This window comes from Canis lupus, chromosome 27 (assembly GCF_048164855.1).
Source record: "Canis lupus baileyi chromosome 27, mCanLup2.hap1, whole genome shotgun sequence".
In the NCBI taxonomy this organism is placed as follows: domain Eukaryota; kingdom Metazoa; phylum Chordata; class Mammalia; order Carnivora; family Canidae; genus Canis; species Canis lupus.
This window is the reverse complement of record NC_132864.1, coordinates 22,337,813-22,358,781: the sequence shown is the minus strand read 5'-3', so window position 1 is coordinate 22,358,781 and position 20,969 is coordinate 22,337,813. Positions and strand designations below refer to the sequence as shown.

Below are 20,969 nucleotides of genomic sequence, written 5' to 3'. Positions count from 1 at the left end.
GATCCCAGGACCCTGGGATCACACCCTGAGCCAAAGGCAGACACTCAACCACTGAGCCACCCAGGCATCCCTCATAGGCTTGATTTTAAACAAAATATGGACTATGACCTGGTGACTCCTTCTGCACATACACCATCCTGTTCTTTCCTCTGATCTGTTACCCTCCCCAGCCTCAGACCTAGCCATGAGAAAGAACAATGTTGCATTGAAGACTCATTTCCAAAATTGGGGTTTATGTCATCTTGGGATGAATGACAGGATTTGATTTATATTTTCTGTTTATTAGAACAGCGTTTCTCAACCTTGGCACTATTGACCTATGGGACCAGATCACTCTTTGTGGTGGGAGCTGATGTGTGAATTGCAGAATATTTAGCAGCACCTTGGCCTCTAGCCATGGATGCCAGCAGCACCCTCCCCCCTGCAGTTTGTGCCAACCAAATATATCTCCAGACCTTGCCCAGTGTCCTTTGGGGGCTGTATCTGCCTCTGATGGAGAACCAGTGATTGAGAATTGGCCTGGTGGTTACTAGGAGAGAAAGTATTGCAGTGATCAGAATCACTCAAGACTGTCATTGCTGACAAATGATGGAAGTATAGTTTGGGGCCAGTAGGATCTTGTTGTGTAGAGTGTGGTCCATGGACCAACAGCATCGGCATCCCTGACATCACCTGGGAGCTTGTTAGGGATGCAGATACTCGGGCCCCCCTAGACCTGCTGAGTCAGAAATGGCACTTTAATAAGGTCCCCAGAAATAAGATTCCTGTGAATATTAGCATTTGCAAAGCCGTGCAAGATGAGCCTTAGAATTTCTTTCTCATCTTTGCAGGATCCTGCTTCCTCATTGTATTCTCTGGGCTCAGGATAAGGGGAGACTGCTTTTTGGCTGAGGACTTCCATTGGCTGATGAACTGCTTAGAAATGCTGGATTTTAGGCTCTGCTTTTGAGGAATTGAAAGCTTTTTTTCCCCCAGACTTTACAGCTTTCATATCTTTCAAGATGGTGGCTTCACTTAATCTCCACCTGCTGATAGCAAATAGGTGGTTGTAAAGAAGGCATTTTTATGCCTTGCACTCCCCATCCCTCCTCAGCTAACTATTGTCTCATATTTACTTTTAATTAAGGATGGATTCAAAGTTTTCTTCATTAACTTTTTTGGTGTGTATTTTATTGCCATCCTTCTATTGAGTACCTCCTATGTACCAGGGGCTCTGCAAAGCACATTATATGTATTATTGTCCCATTAACTCACTGTACCTCTGTGAGACGGGTGCTATGATTAGTCTCACAGTACATGTAAGGATATTGAGGCCTAAGTAGATGAAGCCGCTTGACGAAGGTCCCAGAGCCTGTGGTTGGCAGTGGCCGAAGCAAATTCAGGTCTCTAGGACTCCAAGTTCTCTTTGCTTTTATTTATTTGAAAAGTTTATACAGTCCTTGATTTAAAAAAAAAAAAAAAAAATTCAAGTGACCCAGAAGGTTAAACAGTGAAACTAGTCTCCTTCTCACTCTATGCGCAGGGCCTCTCTCTAAAGTGAACCACTATTGTTAGTTTCTTATATAACTTTCCGGAATATTCTAACATAAACACCAGTATGGCCTATACTCTTAACAACCTCATTATATTGCCTTCTAAGAAATCAGGAGTTTTTATTGTCAGGTGATTTTCCTGCATCATTGATATAAATGAAGAGATCTTTGTAAACCCTACCATATTTGTCCTTTGAATGGACTATTCTGGCATTGATTTCTGATGAGCAGCATTCTCTTCCTTACAAATGAAAACCCCTTATGTTTTTTTTTAATTATTTTTTTAAAGATTTTATTTATTTGTTCATGAGAGACACAGAGAGAGAGGCACAGACATAGGCAGAGGGAGAAGTAGGCTCCCTGTGGGGAGCCCGATGCAGGACTCCATCCCAGGACCCTGGGATCATGACCTGAGCCAAAGGTGGATGCTCAACCACTGAGTCTCCCAGGCGTCCCACCCCTTATGGTTTTAACATGAATATTTCACTTATTTGTTTTAGCATTCTGTGTTTAGAATAGCATTATCGCAGTGGCTTGTGAAGCATATAGGTGTTGGTTTATTTTGGGCCTTTTTCAGGTCTGTTTGTTTTGGATTCCTATCATTTGGGTAGATATCTGTCCACGCTTTGTTTCCTAAGCTAGTTTTTGGGGGTTGGTAGATGTGCTTTGTTTGCCCTGGTTGGCCCTTAAATATATCTCCCTGTCAGACAGCCACCTAGTCACTTCAGGGGCATGAGGAAATGAGGAAGGGGAGCTGGGCTGTTGGGAGATCAGCACGACAGAGGGAGGGGTAAGAAAGTGGGAGGGATGCTATAGTAGTGATGGCAGGAATTCAGCTTACTAGACTAGGAGGATCTGGGCACCCCACCCTCCAACATAAACAAGGAGTAATGAAGATACGTAGTCAGTAGGTCTTACAGGCTTATGGGCTATACAGGCGAGTATTTATGTGTCTCTTGGGGATTGTTCGCTTTTTAGAAAGTAAGTTATGATAGGAGCAAATAGGCTAAGAAGAGCTAAATGCTTATAAATTAGGATTATGGGATTTCCCTGCTCCATTCTGAATTTAGAAGCTATATCCAGAGATGTTAAAAATATGCAGTATTTCATTTTATTCCAAGATAAATTGAGATGGCTTATTTTAGAGGTAATTGCAATATCAAAAGGATTAAAAATAAATAAGTGTGGGAATCTGGTTGAAGAGACTAAGTATCCCAGTAAAGAAATAAAATCAGGGTTAAAACTAAAAAGTTCTAGTCAAGTTGCTGGACGAGGACCAGTTTGGGACTCCTAGCCTCCTAGTGGCCAAAGCAAAAAGGAAAATAGAACAGTTACAGTTTCTTTTGAACAATATGAGGGTTAGGGGTGCTGACTCCTGCATAGTCAAAAATCGGCATATAACTTTTGACTCCCCCAAAGCTTTTAACAGCCTACTGTTGACCAGAAACTTTACTGATGATGTAAATAGCCATATAACATGTATTTTGTGTGTTATATGTATTACACACTATATTCTTACAATAAAATAAGCTAGAGAAAATGTTATTAAGAATGTTATGGGCAGCCCCGGTGGTTCAGCGGTTTAGCGCCGCCTTCGGCCCAGGGCGTGATCCTGGAGACCCGGGATCGAGTCCTACGTTGGGCTCCCTGCACGGAGCCTGCTTCTCCCTCTGCCTATGTCTCTGTCTCTCAGGAATAAATAAATAAAATTTAAAAAAAGAATTATAAGGGAGGGAAAATAGATTTATAGTACTGTGCTGATTTATTGAAACTAAAAGACAACCTACAAAATGGGAGAAGATATTTGCAAATGATGTATCAGATAAAGGGCTAGTATCCAAGATCTATAAAGAACTTATTAAACTCAACACCAAAGAAAAAAACAATCCAATCATGAAATGGGCAAAAGACATGAACAGAAATCTCACAGAGGAAGACATAGACATGGCCAACAAGCACATGAGAACATGCTCCGCATCACTTGCCATCAGGGAAATACAAATCAAAACCACAATGAGATACCACCTCACACCAGTGAGAATGGGGAAAATTAACAAGGCAGGAAACAACAAATGTTGGAGAGGATGTGGAGAAAGGGGAACCCTCTTGCACTGTTGGTGGGAATGTGAACTGGTGCAGCCACTCTGGAAAACTGTGTGGAGGTTCCTCAAAGAGTTAAAAATAGACCTGCCCTACGACCCAGCAACTGCACTGCTGGGGATTTACCCCAAAGATACAGATGCAGTGAAACGCCGGGACACCTGCACCCCGATGTTTATAGCAGCAATGTCCACAATAGCCAAACTGTGGAAGGAGCCTTGGTGTCCATCGAAAGATGAATGGATAAAGAAGCTGTGGTCTATGTATACAATGGAATATTACTCAGCCATTAGAAATGACAAATACCCACCATTTGCTTCGATGTGGATGGAACTAGAGGGTTATTCATTTATTTATTTATTTATTTGGAACTGGAGGAGGGTATTATGCTGATTGAAATAAGTCAATTGGAGAAGGACAAACATTATATGGTCCCATTCACTTGGGGAATATAAAAAATAGTGAAAGCGAGGGATCCCTGGGTGGCGCAGTGGTTTGGCGCCTGCCTTTGGCCCAGGGCGTGATCCTGGAGACCCGGGATCGAATCCCACGTCGGGCTCCCGGTGCATGGAGCCTGCTTCTCCCTCTGCCTGTGTCTCTGCCTCTCTCTCTCTCTGTGTGTGACTATCATAAATAAATAAAAATTAAAAAAAAAATAGTGAAAGCGAATAAAAGGGAAAGGAGAAAAAATGAGTAGGAAATATCAGAAAGGGAGACAGAACATAAGAGACTCCTAACTCTGGGAAATGAACGGGTGGTGGAAAGGGAGGTGAGTGGGGGGTGGGGGTGACTGGGTGATGGGCACTGAGGGGGGCACTTGATGGCATGAGCACTGGGTGTTATGCTATATGTTGGCAAATTGAACTCTGATAAAAAAAAAAAAAATCGTGTGTAAGTAGACCCCTGCAGTTCAAACCCATGTTGTTCAGTGGTCAACTGTATGAGAGCCGCAGTCTCATGACAGAAAAATCCAGAATGGTTTGCTCAGGAAAGACTTGATTTTCTGGATACCAAGCCCTGAGGAATTTCATCACTGGGTTCCACATAAATGAGACCTCCTTGTGGCATGGTGAACCTCATCCCTCCCAAATGTGCTCTGAAGATTTCCCTACAGCTGCTGCTGCTTTTTAAAAAAGATTTATTTATTTATTTTAGAGAGTGAGAGAGCATGAGCAGAAGGAAGGGTAGAGGGAGAGGGAGAGAGAATCTCAAGCAGACGCCCTGCTGAATGCAGAGCCTGATATGAGGCTCGATTCCACAACTCAGATCATGACCTGAGCAGGAGTCATGAGACAGATGCTCAATTGAGTGAGCCACCCCTGCACTGCGCTATGGCTGCCTTTTTTTTTTTTTTTTAAGATTTTATTTATTCATGAGAGATACAGAGAGAGGCAGAGACATAGGCAGAGGCAGAGCAGGCTCCATGCAGGGAGCCCTGTGTGGGACTCGATCCCAGGACCCAGGATCATGCCCTGAGTCAAAGACAGGCACTCAACTGCTGAGCCACCCAAGTGTCCCACTATGGCTGCTTCTTATAGTGCCTCTCAGGGTAAACCAATGGTACAATGCTGAATTTCAGTTTAGTAAAATCATTTTCTAAATAAGGTAAATTAATGCCTTTCCCCCGGGGAAGGTAGGGAACAGGTTTTTCTGGAAAACCCATAAATTGGAGTCTTCAACCCTTAAATTCTCACTTGCCCAAAAACCTTTTACAACCAAGCAAACACGGAAATGATTTGGCCAAAGATTCAAAATTATATTAAACATCTGGGACTGTATTCAGCAGCCAACTTTTGAGTCAGTTCTGTGAAGTGTGGTGATTGCATTTATGCTCATTTTCTGAGTGTGAAGTTTGGATAGAACTAAGGAGAGTGGCTGGCAGGAGTTGAAACAGGCTAAAAAGCCAAAGGACAAAGAGTAGAAGGTTCAGGTGATCCACAACCAATGGTTTGGAAGTGATTTTCAGCATCTCATTTCAGAGAAAATAAATGTGACCAACCCAGTTGCTCCCTGGTGATGGAAAGAAAAGGATTGCATTCATTGCACAGCATTAGCAATTTGGGGTCTAAGACCTTCCTGTCCTTCAAACTTCTGACAAACCAAAGACACAGGCAAGGAACTGATAGCCAGGGAGGGATGGAAGCATCCACTTTGTTCTTGGCAAGGCAAGTGCTCAATACCCTTTGATGCAGGGCTCCAGGACATTTACCACCCTCCCAGAGAAGAATGGACGACCTTCCCTCAGGGATGGAGCAGCCTTGTCACGGTGGGAGTGAGGGAAACCAGGAGGACAAGTTGGCTGAGTGACTGCCACGGCTGGACGTAGGTGGTGGAACAGGAAGTGTTAAGCTTTGTTCTTTGCTTTCCAGGCATGGTAACCCTGCCTTCCAATAAAACATAGCCTGATGTTGTCCAGCTTTGATGAGTCACATTAGCTCCTTCTTGGGGGAGGAGTGAGCAGAGGGGTGAGGCTTGATGTGTTTGTTCAGCACGTCCACCTCATGTGGTGAAGGAGCCTGACTGGAAGCTCCTTAGCCCAGGAAGGATTGGAGACAAAATATTCTCACTGCCCAATGGTTTATTGAGGAATAATAAACATGTAATTGCATGTATTTTAAATGTACAGTTTGTGTTGATATATGTACATACCTGTGAATTCATCACCATGCTCAAGAGCAAGAACATATCCATCAACCCCAGAAGTTTCTTCATGCCCCTTTGAAACCCTTTCCTGACACCCCTCCCCATTCCTTCCTTTGTTCCTTGGCAATGACCGATCTGCCTTTTGTCACCATAGTTAAGCTTGTATTTTCTAAACTTGATATAAATTGAGTCATGCAAGGCATGTGCCTTCTTTCATTCAACATATTCATTCCGAGATTCTTTCCATGTTTTGGCATGTGTCACAGTCCATTCCTTTTCATTGCTGAGTAGTAGTTCATTTATGGGTATACCACAGTTTGGTAGTCCAGTCCTCTGCTGATAGACATTTGGCTATTTGACATAAAGCTTCTATGAACATTTGTGTGCAAGTCTACAGACTGACACATTCATTTCTCTTGGGTAAATATCTAGGAGTGGAAAGTCTGGATTGTATGATAGATGTATATGCTTAACTTTTTAAGAGATTGCCAAACTTTTTCAGAGTGGTTGTACCATTTTATATTTTCACCAATAATGAATGAGAGATCCAGTTCCCCCATGTCTTGTCAATGCTCCCAATAGTTAGATTCAAAGTCACTCATATCTTGGGATATAGTCAGCTATGGAGATAGGCTTAATTTTTTTAAATTAAAAATCTATCTCTATGTATGTATATATATACACACACAAACACAGGTATACACGCATATGTCTATGAATACTATTTTTTTCTATGCCATCGACTTGATGAAGGAGTCAGGTTGTTGGCTTACAGAATACCCCCACATTTGTCTCTTTACTTCCTCAGTAGGGGATGATGATGGTACTTGCTCTTCTGGTCCTTGTAAACTAGAAGTTATATCCAGAAGCTAAAAATAGATTCCAATTTGACTTTTCTGGCAAGAATATCTTGTAGAGGGGTTTCTCCTGGCCTAAGATGGGACAATATGAGCACCAAAAAGACTGCAGTGGCTTGAAACACAACAAATACATAACAGTTTATGAGTTCTAAATGATAATTTGAAAAGAAATCTCACTGGTCACTTCTGGCAATTGCTAAGTCATTACTCTGAATGTTACTAAATATAGGGAAAGAACCAAGCATTTCTCTTGCCTTCCTATTTGAATTATATTTCAGGGTTTGTTGATGTGCTAATAAATGTAGAAGGAAATTAGAAAACCACCATTTTGCAGCCCTTAATGAAGTAATGGCTGTAGGCAATGCTCATCAATGTCTGCTGAAACCTTTAAGTGAAAGGAGGGGGGACTTTATCCTGGAAGGATCAGGCTGATGTCATCAGAACCCATGGATCATTCTGAACATCACAGGATGAGAGACAAGCAGACATTGTATGCCCTCTAATTTCATGCATTAACTAGACAGCACATTCAGAATACTGGGAAGTATTCTTGCCAAAAGAATTGAATATGAATGAACAGAAGGCCCTCAGCTGAACTACCAGTTAATAGGAAACATGGAGGACAGGGAAACATTAAATGATGTCACAGAGATACACTCAACCAAGTCTAGTATGTGGAATATTCTATAGAGACATGTGATCCAGTTTCTTAGACCAATAAATGGCATTAAAAAAAAAAAAAAAGGTCAGTATTACAGATTAAGAGACCTGCCAAATCAGTTTGTAAACCTTGGTTGGATCCTGATTCAAATGAAACCGACTGTAAAGAGACATTTTTGGGACAACTGGAGAAATCGAACACAATATGGTATTAAATAATGTTACAGAGTTACTATTAATTTTGTTGGGTGTGATGAAGGTATTATGGTAACAGTGTTTTGGAAGTCCTTATCTGTTAGAGGATTGGTTCTCAAGTCGGGGTGATTTTGCCCCCTACAGGACATTTAGTAATGTCTGGAGACCTCTTTGGTTGTCATGACTTGATAATGTTGGCATCTGGTGGGAGAGGTCAGGGATACTGCTAAATGCTCTACAATATACTTGGCAGCTCCTACAACAAAGCACTGTCCATTCCCACATGTCACTAGGGCCACAGTTGAGAAATCCTGTTTAGAGATATGTACTGCAGTAGTTATGGGTGAAATGGTATGATGTCTGGGGTTTGCTTTTAATAATCAACAAATGCAGAAACAAGACAAGGATGAATGGAATGGGATGGGAGTTGCTCATTGCTGAAGCTGGGTGAAGGGCATGTGGGAGTTCATTTTATACCTTACTGCTTTTGTGCGTGTGAAGATATATTTACAAATAAATTTGAAAATGTTGGAGGAAAGGATACTGTAGTGTTCTGAGGGCAGCAAAGAAGGTGTGTAATGTGATGTGTTCTTGGGTGTAGGTAATTCAAGGGAGAAGGTGCTCCAAAGAGAATGTTGTTGGGTGCTAGAGCGATCTGGTCCTAGGGAATGGAAGCCAAGGAACTAGCTCCTTCACTATTGTTTAAGTATGTTCTGGGGGCTTCCACCTGGGCCCCACAATGGCTATATCCAGACCTAACCTGGCATGGAAATGCAGTCATGGCCAGTTGCAGTTTGAAAGGGTTCTCTTTGGAGCAGTTCCAGCCTGTGTAGGTATTTGGCAGGTTTGCTGAGTACCTAGACCCAGAGGGAGGGGGGCAAACAAAGTAAAGTTACAGTATTAGAAATCTGGCTCACGTATGATGCAGAATTGAGAGAACGCATCTCTCAAGTGTAATCCTGTGGGAAAATGTAAGCCGTTTATCAAAAACTTGATGTTAAAGTGCCTCGTAGGAACATGGCTTTTGAGAATGGCGAGATTCAGGCAGAGCACACAACTCCATCAAGATCTCAGATCTGCCATCAGAGAGGGACTCTGCTTAGCTGTTGGCAGCCAGACCCTAGAATCCTTCAGATTGATTGACTGAAGCATACTAGAATAATGCTAACTTCCTTATTTGTCTCCTTTGATGACACCATTGTAAAAATTGATCACAGGCCACATCAGCATTACCTTAAAGTCTCTTTGTGACTCTTTTGAGAAGCGAAGACATGGGAGAATATTTTATTTACCTAGGTCTATTGGAAACGGATCTAGTTTGTCATCATCTTGTATTTCTTACACAACACATTGTCTGGAGGAGCTACACCTAACCACTTCCTGCCTAGAGGGGAGAGGGTAGGGGACTTGCCTGAGGCTCTGGGGGAAGGAATATGTTCTGATGGGCTGAATTAGTTACATATATTTAATAAGGAGCTGTATTTGCCTATCCCCTAACTTATTCTGTTGGTTCCCATGATCTCTCTGATACTGGATATCTTGCCCTTCTTACAATTACAACCTCTTGGGGATCCCTGGGTGGCTCAGCGGTTTAGCGCCTGCCTTCGGCCCAGGGCGTAATTCTGGAGACCCGGGATCGAGTCCCACATCAGGCTCCCTACATGGAGCCTGCTTCTCCCTCTGCCTGTGTCTGTGCCTCTCGCTCTCTCTGTCTCTCATGAATAAATAAATAAAATCTTAAAAAAAAATTACAACCTCTTTGTCTCAGAGTTTTCCCATCCTAAGAGTTGGTTGGTGACATTCCTAAAAGCTCTGCTCTTGTGTCAGTTGTCACATTTTGCCACTTCTTTCTTAGCCTGTCTCCTGTTAATCCACATCGTCTCTGTTTCTGTTATCACTTCCTTAGTGTAGAATTTGTCATGTTGACTATTGTAGACTTGTCCGTTAGAGGTTTCTGGCATCGACTTCTTCCAACCATTGCTCGTGCAGTGATGGTATCAGTCTCTGGCACTGACATCAACCTGGTACTCTAAAACTCTAATAATCCCTTCTGTCAATCCAATCCAGGGACCCCCTGCTTCAAGGTCTAGCCAAGATTTCACACTCACTTCCATCCCAGCCTCATTACCCATGGCTGTCTCTGGCTGCTGCTCTGTGGTTTTTCTAAAGTGGTACTCTTCCCCACTCTAGCCTGCCAAGATACCTTTTAACCAACTCTTGACATTCAATCACCTCCATGACACTTTCCTGCAGGAACACACAAAACTCACTGTATCCCCTTTGGCAGAACGTGCCAGCACTCCGTTCATGCATCTCTGCTTTTGACACTCACACCTTGACCTCTAAATGACATGAATAGCCTCTTCACCTACTTTGCAGTTCTGCCTTTGTACTGTGGATGAGTGCGATCACATTAGTTGCTTCAGATTTTAAAGAACTGGAAGATGGCTAATTTTCTGTTGCTCTTCCTTTTAGGTTTGAATGTACTATCTGATTAATTACTTTTTTTTTTGAAGGTATGGGACATCATGGTAGATAGAATGAAGTTGAAAATGTTTTTGATTTAATATTGAATGCCCACTGTGTTCCAGGCACAGTCCCGATTCATTATATCCTTACACAATATTTATTTATGTGCCTTTGTCCTTTATGACGCTGTGTTGGCTGTTATTCTTTTTTTTGTGTGTGTGTGTTGGCTGTTACTCATCTTGTGCTTTGCCACACGCAACTCAGCACCAGTGTCTGCAACTCATAGTGATGATTAAAAGTCATAGGAGTTTTATGAGCTATATCTAGTCTCAGATTTTTGTTGTCATACTTGTTTTTTAATGTGCCAATTCTTCATGACTAAATCGGGTACTCTAGGTTTCCTAAAGCAGCACATTGCATGAAATAGCCCATTAGGTTTAAGAAATTATCATACATCCAAGGTTCTTGTTATTCATTCATTCCTTTAACAGAATGGATATTAAACATTGAATAAGGATAGCCAGGTGTTAGATGTGTGATGGTGAACACAACACAGACTTCCCCCTCATGGAGCTCATGTTTCAGTGGGGAAAGCAGGCAATAAACACTATACCAAAATCAGAAAATCTTTTATATTTGTAATATTAATGTTTGTGTGATATGCTGAAAAATTAAGGGTGGGAAGGGGTTAAATGGAGCTCAGAGGAACATGTTAGAGATGAGTAGGGCCAAGAGGATGAATCCATTTGGTTCTCCTTTCCTTGTTTGTTTGCCTTGTTTTTTTGTTTTTGTTTTTTAATTTGAAGGCAATACATTTCCCCCCCTCAAAAGCTTCTAATGAATGTCAGGATTACAGAAAAGAAAGAGAATTTATGGGAGAGAGATTAAGCTCTTAAAATAGCTTTTTGTCTCTGAAAACCTTGTTCTGCATCTCTCTTATAATTGGGGATGGGGAGGAGAAGAAAACACTCCAGCACTTGCTTGCATAGACCTTGCCACTATGGGGAATGTGCCCTAATATGACCTCAAGCACAGGCTGATTTATTTTTAAAAATACATAGGAAAAGATTTTCTTGTTTTTCTTGATATTTTTTGCCAATGAACAGTAGATCTTAATACATGACTTCTGATTTGTCATTATTGAATGTGGTAGGTATGGGGGGGTGAGATGATTTCATAATCATGTATTAGAAAATATTAATATAGGTACTCATTAACATATTTTTCAGACAGAACAATCTCCACTTTTAAAGCCTCTTCATTTAACTCAAACATCAAGTAATTTTCTTCGTGGCCGTTATTATGCTAGGTGCTCTCTTTTCAGGAGTCATTTTCTATACATCTGTTCAGCAAATATTTATTGTGCACCTGTAGTGTGCCTGGCACTCTGCTGTGTTCTCAGATGTAACATCTGTCTTTATCAACATAGACTCAAATCCAACAGCCTATTAATAACGTTTTGTAAAGGAGAAAAATTACATTTTTTAAAAGATTTTATTTATTCATTTGAGAGAGAGAGTGAGTGAGTGGGAGGGAAAAGGAGGTGAGAGAGAATCTGAAGCAAACTCCATTTGGAGCACAGAGCCCGCCTTGGGACTACTACTACAGGCTGACCTGAGCCAAACCCAAGAGTCAGATGCTCAACTAACTAAGCCTCCAGGCTGCCCCAGAAAAATTACATTTTATGAGGATCAGAAAAGGAACATTTTCCATAAGACATAAGAAAGAGGAGAATTAGCCCCAAAGATAGATGAGGTCACATACTTGGTAGTCTTTAGATTTATTTGACCAAGTATCACATAATCCTTTCAAAATGTGAGATCCAGATTTTGAGCTAGTTCACTCTCTTTTTCTAGTACACCTGTTAAGATATGCATTGAACCTTCTCATTCTTTGTCTCCTGACTTCTTACTGTCTTGTCTCTTTGTCTCTGTGCTGCATTCTCTGTGAGCACTTCTCCAACCGCAGATCTCATTAGAATGCAGGTTCTGATTCAGTGGATGTGGGGCAGAGCCAGAGATTCTGTATTTCTTTTCTTTTCTTTTTTTTTTTTTTAAGATTTTATTTATTTATTAGAGAGCAAGAGCATGAGCCAGGGAGGGGCAGAGGGAGAGGGAGAAGCAGGCTTCTTACTGAGCAGGAAGTCCAACGTGGGGCTGGATCCTGGGACCCTGAGATCATGACCTGAACTGAAGGCAGACACTTAACCTACTGAGCCACCCAGGTGCTCCAGAGAATCTGTATTTCTAACCAACTCTCAGGCAATGCTGATGCTGCCAGTGTAGATCACACTTTGAGAAGTATGGTTCTATGTGATTGCTTCAGATGTAACTGCTACTTCACTAATTTTCTCTTTGGCTCTGTCTAATCTTCTATTTAATTCATTCAGTGAGTTTTATTTTATTTTATTATTTTTTAAAGATTTTATTTATTTATTCATAGAGATGCAGGGAGAGAAAGAGAGGCAGAGACACAGGCAGAGGGAGAAACAGGCTCCATGCAGAGAGCCTGACGTGGGACTCGATCCAGGGTCTCCAGGATCACGCCCTGGGCTGCAGGCGGCACTAAACCACTGCGCCACCGGGGCTACCCCATTCAGTGAGTTTTAAAATTCAAATTCAACAACAATACTTTTCATTTTTTTAAGGTTGTTTGGTTTCTTTCAAGTGTGTGTGGTTCTTTTTTCAGAGTATTCTATTCTTTTATTAGAATAAAAATACTCATTTATCTTAATAATAAATTTATGGTTTTTTTTTTTTTAAGATTTTATTTATTTGAGAGGGGAGAGAGAGAGAGCTTAAGCAGGGGAAGAGAGAAGCAGACTTCTCACTGAGCAGAGAGCCTGACACAGGGCTTGATCCCAGGACCCAGAGATCATGGCCTGAGCTGAAGGCACATGCTTAGCAGACTGAGCTACTCAGGTCCCCCTAGATTGTTCTTTCATCTGTGGTTTTTGGAGGGCTAATTTTTTCATTTCTTGTGTGTAATGATGGTCCTTTGTGGTAGTTTGGGTGGTCTCTTTTCCCTCGTTTTGTGTAGTTGTTGGTTTTTACTTTTTTTTTTGTCAACTCCTTTCTTAGTAGGGACTGCCTCTGTGTGTGTGTGTGTGTGTGTGTGTGTGTGTGTGTGTGTGTCTGTCTGTACTGGATTGTGGAAGTGCCTCCACAAGTTCTCCTTTTGTATCTGTGAGTGCCCTAAGGACTCGGTGATCCTGGGTCAGTGCCAATGTTAATTTCTGGCTTTGTAGTTTCCCCTCTATGCAGGATCCTGTACGTGCAGACACCCTAGCTGGGATTATAATCACTGGCCTATTTCTTTCCCCCTGAAGGGTCCTGGCCAAGGGTAAGCATCCTTGTCACTTTCTGGTGGATAGAGAATTGCCAGTTTGAAGCTATGGCTCCTTACTCCCCAAGTGTGGCTCTTATAAGTACTCTTCCTCCTCCTTTTCCTTTTCCTTTTCCTTTTCCTTTTCCTTTTCCTTTTCCTTTTCCTTTTCCTTTTCCTTTTCCCCTTCCTTCCTTCCTTCCTTCCTTCCTTCCTTCCTTCCTTCCTTCCTTCCTTCCTTCCTTCGATTTATTTATTTTAGAGCACATGAGTAGGAGGCAGGGCAGAGGGAAAGAATCTCAAGTAGATTCCTGGCTGAGTGCAGAACCAGATACTGAGCTTAATCTCAGGACCCTGAGACCATAACCTGAGCCGAAATGAAGAGTTGGACACTTAACCAACTGAGCCACCCAGGCGCCCCTCTAAGCCCTTCTTTTCAGACTTTCCTGTTATATTCAACTGACTACCTACCTGGAGGTTTATATCCCTGGCTTTTTTAATCTATCCTGTGACTATCTCACCTGTTACCAGCTGGTGTATTTCATGTTGATTTCTTCTTCCTTTTATTGAAGATTGTCTGGCCCTTTTTCTAATTTCGACCATATGGACTAGCTTTTGAGCATAATGGAGTTTTCAAGAGAACTCTTATTTTATTGTACAGAATTTCTAAATCATAATTATTTCACAGAGGGTTGCTCCTACCCTTATATTAATCATACTTTTCACTCAGAAATGGGATTCTATTTTAATCTCCCAAAGATAAATTAGTATATAGTGGAAAGGGAATTAAGCTTCTGCTAGGAATGAACTGATACGATAAACACAAACATCCACACAAGTATGTGCATGATTTGCACAGGAAAGAAGAATATTCAACACAGATTTTGCTGTATTTCACTAGCCTTCATTAACTGCAGGACCTGTCATAAACATGGATCTCATGTGAGCAGGAACAATAGTAGGTGATCTTTATGGAATGTTTACTGTATGCTAAGGAATATGCTAAGCACTTTGTATAGATTTTTTTTTTTCATTTAAACCTCCCAACAGCCCCTTGAGGAAGTTATCTTCATGTTGAAAATGAGTCTCAGAGAGGTTAAGTGACTTTCCTGAAGTCACAGAGCTGGTATGTGGTGAAGCTGAGATCGGAACCCACTCAGATTCCAAAGGAATTGCCATCAGGCGTAATGCTTCATATTCGTATCATCTATGAATCTCCATACATTCTCTCAGTCTTCATCCAAGTTTTTTGAGGTGGAGAACTTCACTCTCTGATTCTTACGAAATGTACTTTCCATTGATTTTTTTTTTCCCCTTAAAAAAAGTATTGGGTAATTGAAATCAGATTGGATTTGAGGCTGTGTTGATGGAAGTACACATGAGATGTGGGCTGAAGCATTCAGTGTAATTTTTCTTTCCATCAGCTAATTTTTAAAGTATTAAGCAAGTAGATTCTGATACTAACAGGGAAGATTTAAATTCTCTTGAGAGCTTGGTCTTAAATAATTTTCTGGTAGTGCATTTCACGTTTTTAATCTCCTCTCATCTCAGGGTACCTGAAGCTCTGGGAATGCTCCTTTGCATTTTCCGGGAGCAGCCACACCTCCTCCTTGTGGCTTCCTTCCCCCTCTCCCCCACCCCCAATACCATCCCTTCACCACTCCATTCATTCCCCAGCTGCTCCTTCAATATTGTTGTCATTGGGGTACTTTGGAAACAGCCAGATTCTTTGGAGTCTGTAAGCCGAAAACAGACTGCTGCTCCTATCTGGTGCACAGCTTGCCTCAGAAAACAAGGAGTTAAAAAGAAACCTGGACTGTGACCGGCTGTGACAACTGTCCTAGGGGGCGCTGTAGCAAGCTCTGGCAGTGACTCATGCTGCTCTGTCACTTGGATCAGCATTGGCCCCTGCCACGCAGGCGGCCAGGTGGGGTTACAGCCAGAGCACGCACAGAGTGGGGAGCATGAAGCCTGCACTGCGGGGGCCGTGATGCCGGGCTCGCCAACTCAACCGGCCGGCTTGTCACAGACACCTCAGCCTGCAGCCATGGTAACGCTTCTGGCGCGCTACACCCCCCGGAGCCCACCACAATGAGCAGCCTCCCGGTGACTGATGGACCAGTGTCCCCCTCCCTGACCAAGAGAACTTAGTAGGTCTGCAGAAAGTGGAGAAGATGTAAGATGCCCTTAGCCGGGAGTCATGCCTTAACGAGGTAGGACGCAGATGTCCATCGGTGCATTTACACCATCAGCGCACAGGGGTGCTGTAAATCATTGGGAAGAACTTTATTTGGCTGGTGTTTCATTATGCTGATTAAACTGCGGTGGATTTGGGCAGCATGATTGAGGTGGGGAGGAGGGATAATGAACTAAAAAAAAAAAAAAGTGGTTGATAAGAGCTCTGAGCACACTCATCTGGCTATGAATGAGCTAGACTGCAGTGCTATCCTAACACGAGTTACATACCTCCCAGGTCCTCTTTCCTGCTCCTTCCTCTCATTCCAGTTAATCCATGAAATGTAGAAATTCCATCTTATTTCAGTGATTAACATTAAATATTAATGATTTAGAGCTGTCCAGAAGAGGAAATAAATAGGTGTGGGTCAGCTGGCATGCTGGCACCAGCCAGCCTGATGCTCTGTCGAAGCCTTCTGGAAATATCAGGAATGAGCAGCTGGCTCCCATGAGTTCCCCAAAGTGCTTTTGTTCCACCAAGTGACCTGTTTGAGTTTCTCCTTCAGTTTCCCCCAGTGGGGAAGGCAGCCTGTCTGCCGGTTGGTGGCCATGTTGGCAGAGAAGGGGTTAATCTCTTGTTGCTGGAAGAGCCAAGGCTGGGTCTGCCTGTGTGAGCTAGATTGAAAGCAGGCGCTGCAGTGCCATCGCGAACGCTGAGGGAGTAAGATGATTTTCTCCGCAACAGTGTTGAATCTGGTTGAATTTTTCTCTCCCTCTTCTTCTTGTTTTTCTTTAACCAGCTCCTCCCCCCTTCGTTCCCACCCTCAAGTCTGATGATGACACCTCCAATTTTGATGAACCAGAGAAGAATTCGTGGGTTTCATCCTCTCCGCGCCAGCTGAACCTCTCAGGTTTCTCGGGCGAAGAACTGCCGTTTGTGGGGTTTTCGTATAGCAAGGCACTGGGGATTCTTGGTAGATCTGAGTAAGTGAAAATTTGACTTTCTAAGGACCTGCACTGATGTGAGGCATACAGAGCCCAAAGGTGGTGATGGTGGGGGGTTGGGGGGTAGGGTTGGGGGAGTGCGGCGAAGGGAAGCTGTTAATCAGCCTGCATTTGGGAAGCAGTTTACCTGTCTGGACTTTGTTGGGGTAGACTGTTAGTATTCTCATTTTGCTGTGTTTAAGGTTTCTCTTTCTGTCCCTAGCCTCATAATTGTCAGTCGGGTACTTTGGGTTAGTTTTTCAGTGTTTGGGCTTCTTTAGGGGGGAGGAAATAGTGGGGGATATCTAGCAGTGCAGATCTTTGGTGGAAGGAGAAACATGCAGGGTTCAGATGAGCCATCCATCTATTTATCCATCTGTGTATCCATCTCTCAGGTGGGTGGATGGAGGTTGCTATCTTGGCTGTACTGAACGAGATCTCATAAGCAAAAGGTTTCCTGATCGGCTTAGCTGAGCTGCAAGTGGCTCTACCAGAGCTCTAACAGATAGATGGTGCTCAGCTCGCTAGAAGTCTGCTGCAAGATCAGGGATCTGGCCGCTGAGCTTCTCTGAGCTGGCGGAGCACTGGCAGCCAGAGAGAGCCCCGTTACTGTGAGCCACCAGGAGGGAGTATGATGTAGCCGAGTCACTGATTCACAGAAACTGGGCTTCACATGGAAAACAAACCAACAAACCAGGAGACTAGAAAATGGAAGTATAAACATCACTATAAACCTCTTGACACGACAGGTCTTTTCTCCATTCTTGAAAAAGCTCACGAAAAATGCATGAACATGGCACTTGGGACTAGAGGGTCCTGGCTTCCAGCCTCCTGGAATTTCTGTAGATAATGCAGTAGCTTCTGTGGATGTAGGAGCTTGGTGTCTTGCTTCGTTCTGCGATCCCGTGACATTCTGCGTTCAGAGGCATGAGTTCACCGGGAAGGTCTTGGAGCAGGTTGTGTTATTCCCCCAGTGCCTTGGCTTTCCCACCTGGAGGCTCTTGGGGGTAACGTTAGGTAATTAGTTGCTGCCTACTTAGGAGACAGCAGAACTGGATTTTCTCCTTGGTAGCATCCATTCCTGATTTGTTGCGCTTGTAGTTTAGAGATCAATTTGAAGGCATGTGTTGGTTCTTGGATGGTGTCTCCCCATGGGTGCTATTTTGACACTGATGTTCCTCAAAAGATTTCAGACCATCATGGGGAATTGGGCACTTGGTATGAAATAGGATTGTGGGCTGTGATTGAATCAGAGAGAGATTTTTATGTTAAAAGCTGAAATAGGAGGTGGTCCTATTTTCCTTCTTCCCTGGAGTCTGGATTTAATATCTGGGGTTGCATTTTGGTCGCGTTGGCAGTGCCTTGCTGGCTAATTTTCTCTGCAACTCCAAAACAAGCTGGATGGTAGGAGAACAGGCAGAGAGCTAACTAGCTGTTGAATGTGCCATCAGATGGATATGAAATGGCCCAGCAGGGCATTTGAAGAGCAGGGCAGAAGTGGAGGCCTGACGCCGAAGGATGCGTGGTTGGCGGGCAGCTAGCTTACCATGGACAAACGCAGCATACTGAAGGTCACACATCGGACTGGAGGGAGATGTGGAGAGTTCTAGTTCTGGTCAGCAGTGGGCTGGCTGGCCCAGAATGAAAGCTTGCGTGGGATACCAGTGATCTGGAAATTTAGGGAGTACTTGAGGGAATTCAATTTTTGGGGGGCAAAGGCAGAATGATGTGGGGGGCTCTTAGGCATTGCAATTAATCTAAAGCAGTGTGGGATTAATGGCTTATCATTCAGGAAGCCTGAATTGCCTCTGCTCTTCACAGAAAGCTCAGTTAAGAGAGCTCTCTGATGGTGGGGGGGTTAGGGGGGGCGGGGGAGGATGCATCTCAGTCTTAAGGCCCAGACACTCGATAAATATTTGTTGATTTAATTTGCTCCTGATCCCCCCCCCCCCCCCCCAGATTGTGTTTGTATTGCTCATTGTATTTGAAGATAGGGTATTTCACCTTTGATAGTTCACAATACATCTTTGGAGCATAACACGAGCATCTGTTCATGCCCCAACAGAATGCTTAATAAGATTCTCATAAAAAGGAAAAAAACCCAAGTCCATGCCAACAGAACTGTGTATTTCTTATCTGGAAGGTGGGATTGGAGTATACCTGCCTTTGGGGGACTTTAATGTCTTTGCCATGGCAGTTTGGGGTTGGAATCAGAAAGCTACTCTTTCATCTCGTGTCTTTTAATGTGATCTTGCTGTCGGATTTGGCTCTTCTGCCATGGGCAGCCCCACAGGTAAAACCTACAGCATCATTGTAGAAATCCACTCCACCTGTTGGATGTTGGTGACCCTGGACAGATCACATTATTATTATTTAGAAATTCAATAAAAGATGCAGCGATGAGATTAATAGCCCCTGCAGTTCTGCGGACATAGATACAAAATTCATTTAGAGGTGGGAAGAGGCATTTTCTGGGGGTCCCACCACTGCCACCAGGGACCTGCTGTTTTTCTTCCTGAGCATCTCCTTCTCACTTCCCTGTTCTCAGCATCCCAGGTTTTTATTTACACACAGGGATTACCTCTGCTTTTACTCACTCTTCACACCACCGAGGAGATTGCAGATGCTGCCGTGCTGCACTGGGGAAATTGACCCCAGATCTGTTACCCGTGAATTGAATGAAACGTTCAGAGGTGGAGCTGAATGAATGAGAGTTTTCAGGCGACTCTGGTAGTGAGAATGATTTTAATTGTTGTGATTGTTGGTTGCTTTTTAGGATCCTTTTTTGGGACCCCAGACAATTTTTCAGCCCGCCATGGAGTGCATCATTATTTTAGGCTCAGCAAGAATCTTGATCTCAGCATTCTGTATCTGAAGTATCGTGGGCGTTCCTTGCAGCTTGAGTTGGAGGGAGCAGGAGACATTCTACCCAACCAGTTTTGGTTGTCTTTGGGGTGGGATTCTGGAGAAGCTGGTGCTGGAGGGTGAGGGAGTGTCTGGCTCACAGCCCTTTTTCTTTTTAACTGACAATAACCCAGGCCACATCCCTAAGCTCTGGATGCCTGGTTGTTTCTCTGAGCCTCTGTTTGCTTGAATTTTACAATATGTTAAAGCTGTATGTTAGAGGTTTAAAAATAAAATGGATCCCAGCTCTTTTCCTTCCCCTGTCAGCAGGGGTACATTTCTTTAGGTCCCTTTTTCCTCCTAGATCTGAGACACTGCCTCATTTAAGCTCTGGCTGAAACAGTGCATTTCTGCAAACCTTCGTATAAACTCTAGAAGGAAAAAGCCAGTTGGTTTTATATTTTGCATGAGTTTTACACATGCTGGTTTGATGCTTTTGGAGAACTTGGAAATCTTGGAGGAGCAAAGAGATCTCGCTGAGGCTGGAATCTGTGGGATGCCAGTGTCTGAATAGGCTGTTTTTAGGAAGGGGGGCTCTGTCTTCCTTTTGGCTCAGGGCTCTTTTCTTCCCTTCTGGGTGATCAGAAGTTTCATTTTGGAGTCAGCTATCTAAATACTGTGGAGCAATGAAAAATGGCTTCCACCATTGCCTTCCTGGATTTTAGGGAACCAGATTTTGGTACCTCTTCCTTGCTCTGTCAGATGCCAGTTTCCTCAACTGCAAAGTGGGGTGGGGGGTGGGTAATGATTCCTTCCTCTTAGGGCTTTTGGGAGGATTATATGAAACACATAAAGCGCTTGATCTTGTACTTGGCACATGGAAAAGTCTCAGTACACGTTCACTGTTATTATTTTTGTTATCACCAGTTTGCTAGTCTGTATATGCACAGCGGTCCTCTGTTTATACCGAGAGGATATGGAAGGCACTCAGCAATAATGAAGTAGACCAGTTGTGCCAGAGCAGAAACCCAGCCTCCCAGACCCTGAGAGTTTTCTACTAGAGAAGCTTAAAGGTCCTGACCAACCACAAGTTAATATGGAGTTGCCAGATACCTGCAGGTAAAAGGTGGTTGTGGGGATGGAATGGCCTGGGGGGCAGAATTAGAAGGCCCAGTCCCAGAAT

At 43.2% G+C, this 20,969-nt stretch overlaps 1 protein-coding gene across 13 annotated transcripts in view; it reads left to right on the top strand.

Annotated features, from left to right (window-relative positions):
- Positions 1-20,969, top strand: part of CIT (citron rho-interacting serine/threonine kinase) — a 165,096-nt gene that overhangs the window by 48,482 nt on the left and 95,645 nt on the right. For 12 of the 13 annotated variants that reach the window (XM_072802746.1, XM_072802750.1, XM_072802751.1 and 9 more), the window contains one exon: positions 16,759-16,942. In XM_072802746.1, the coding sequence (XP_072658847.1) occupies positions 16,759-16,942 (184 nt within the window). Of the gene's footprint in view, positions 1-16,758; positions 16,943-20,773; positions 20,906-20,969 lie in introns of those variants that run through there. The other variant, XM_072802753.1, reaches the window with a different exon arrangement.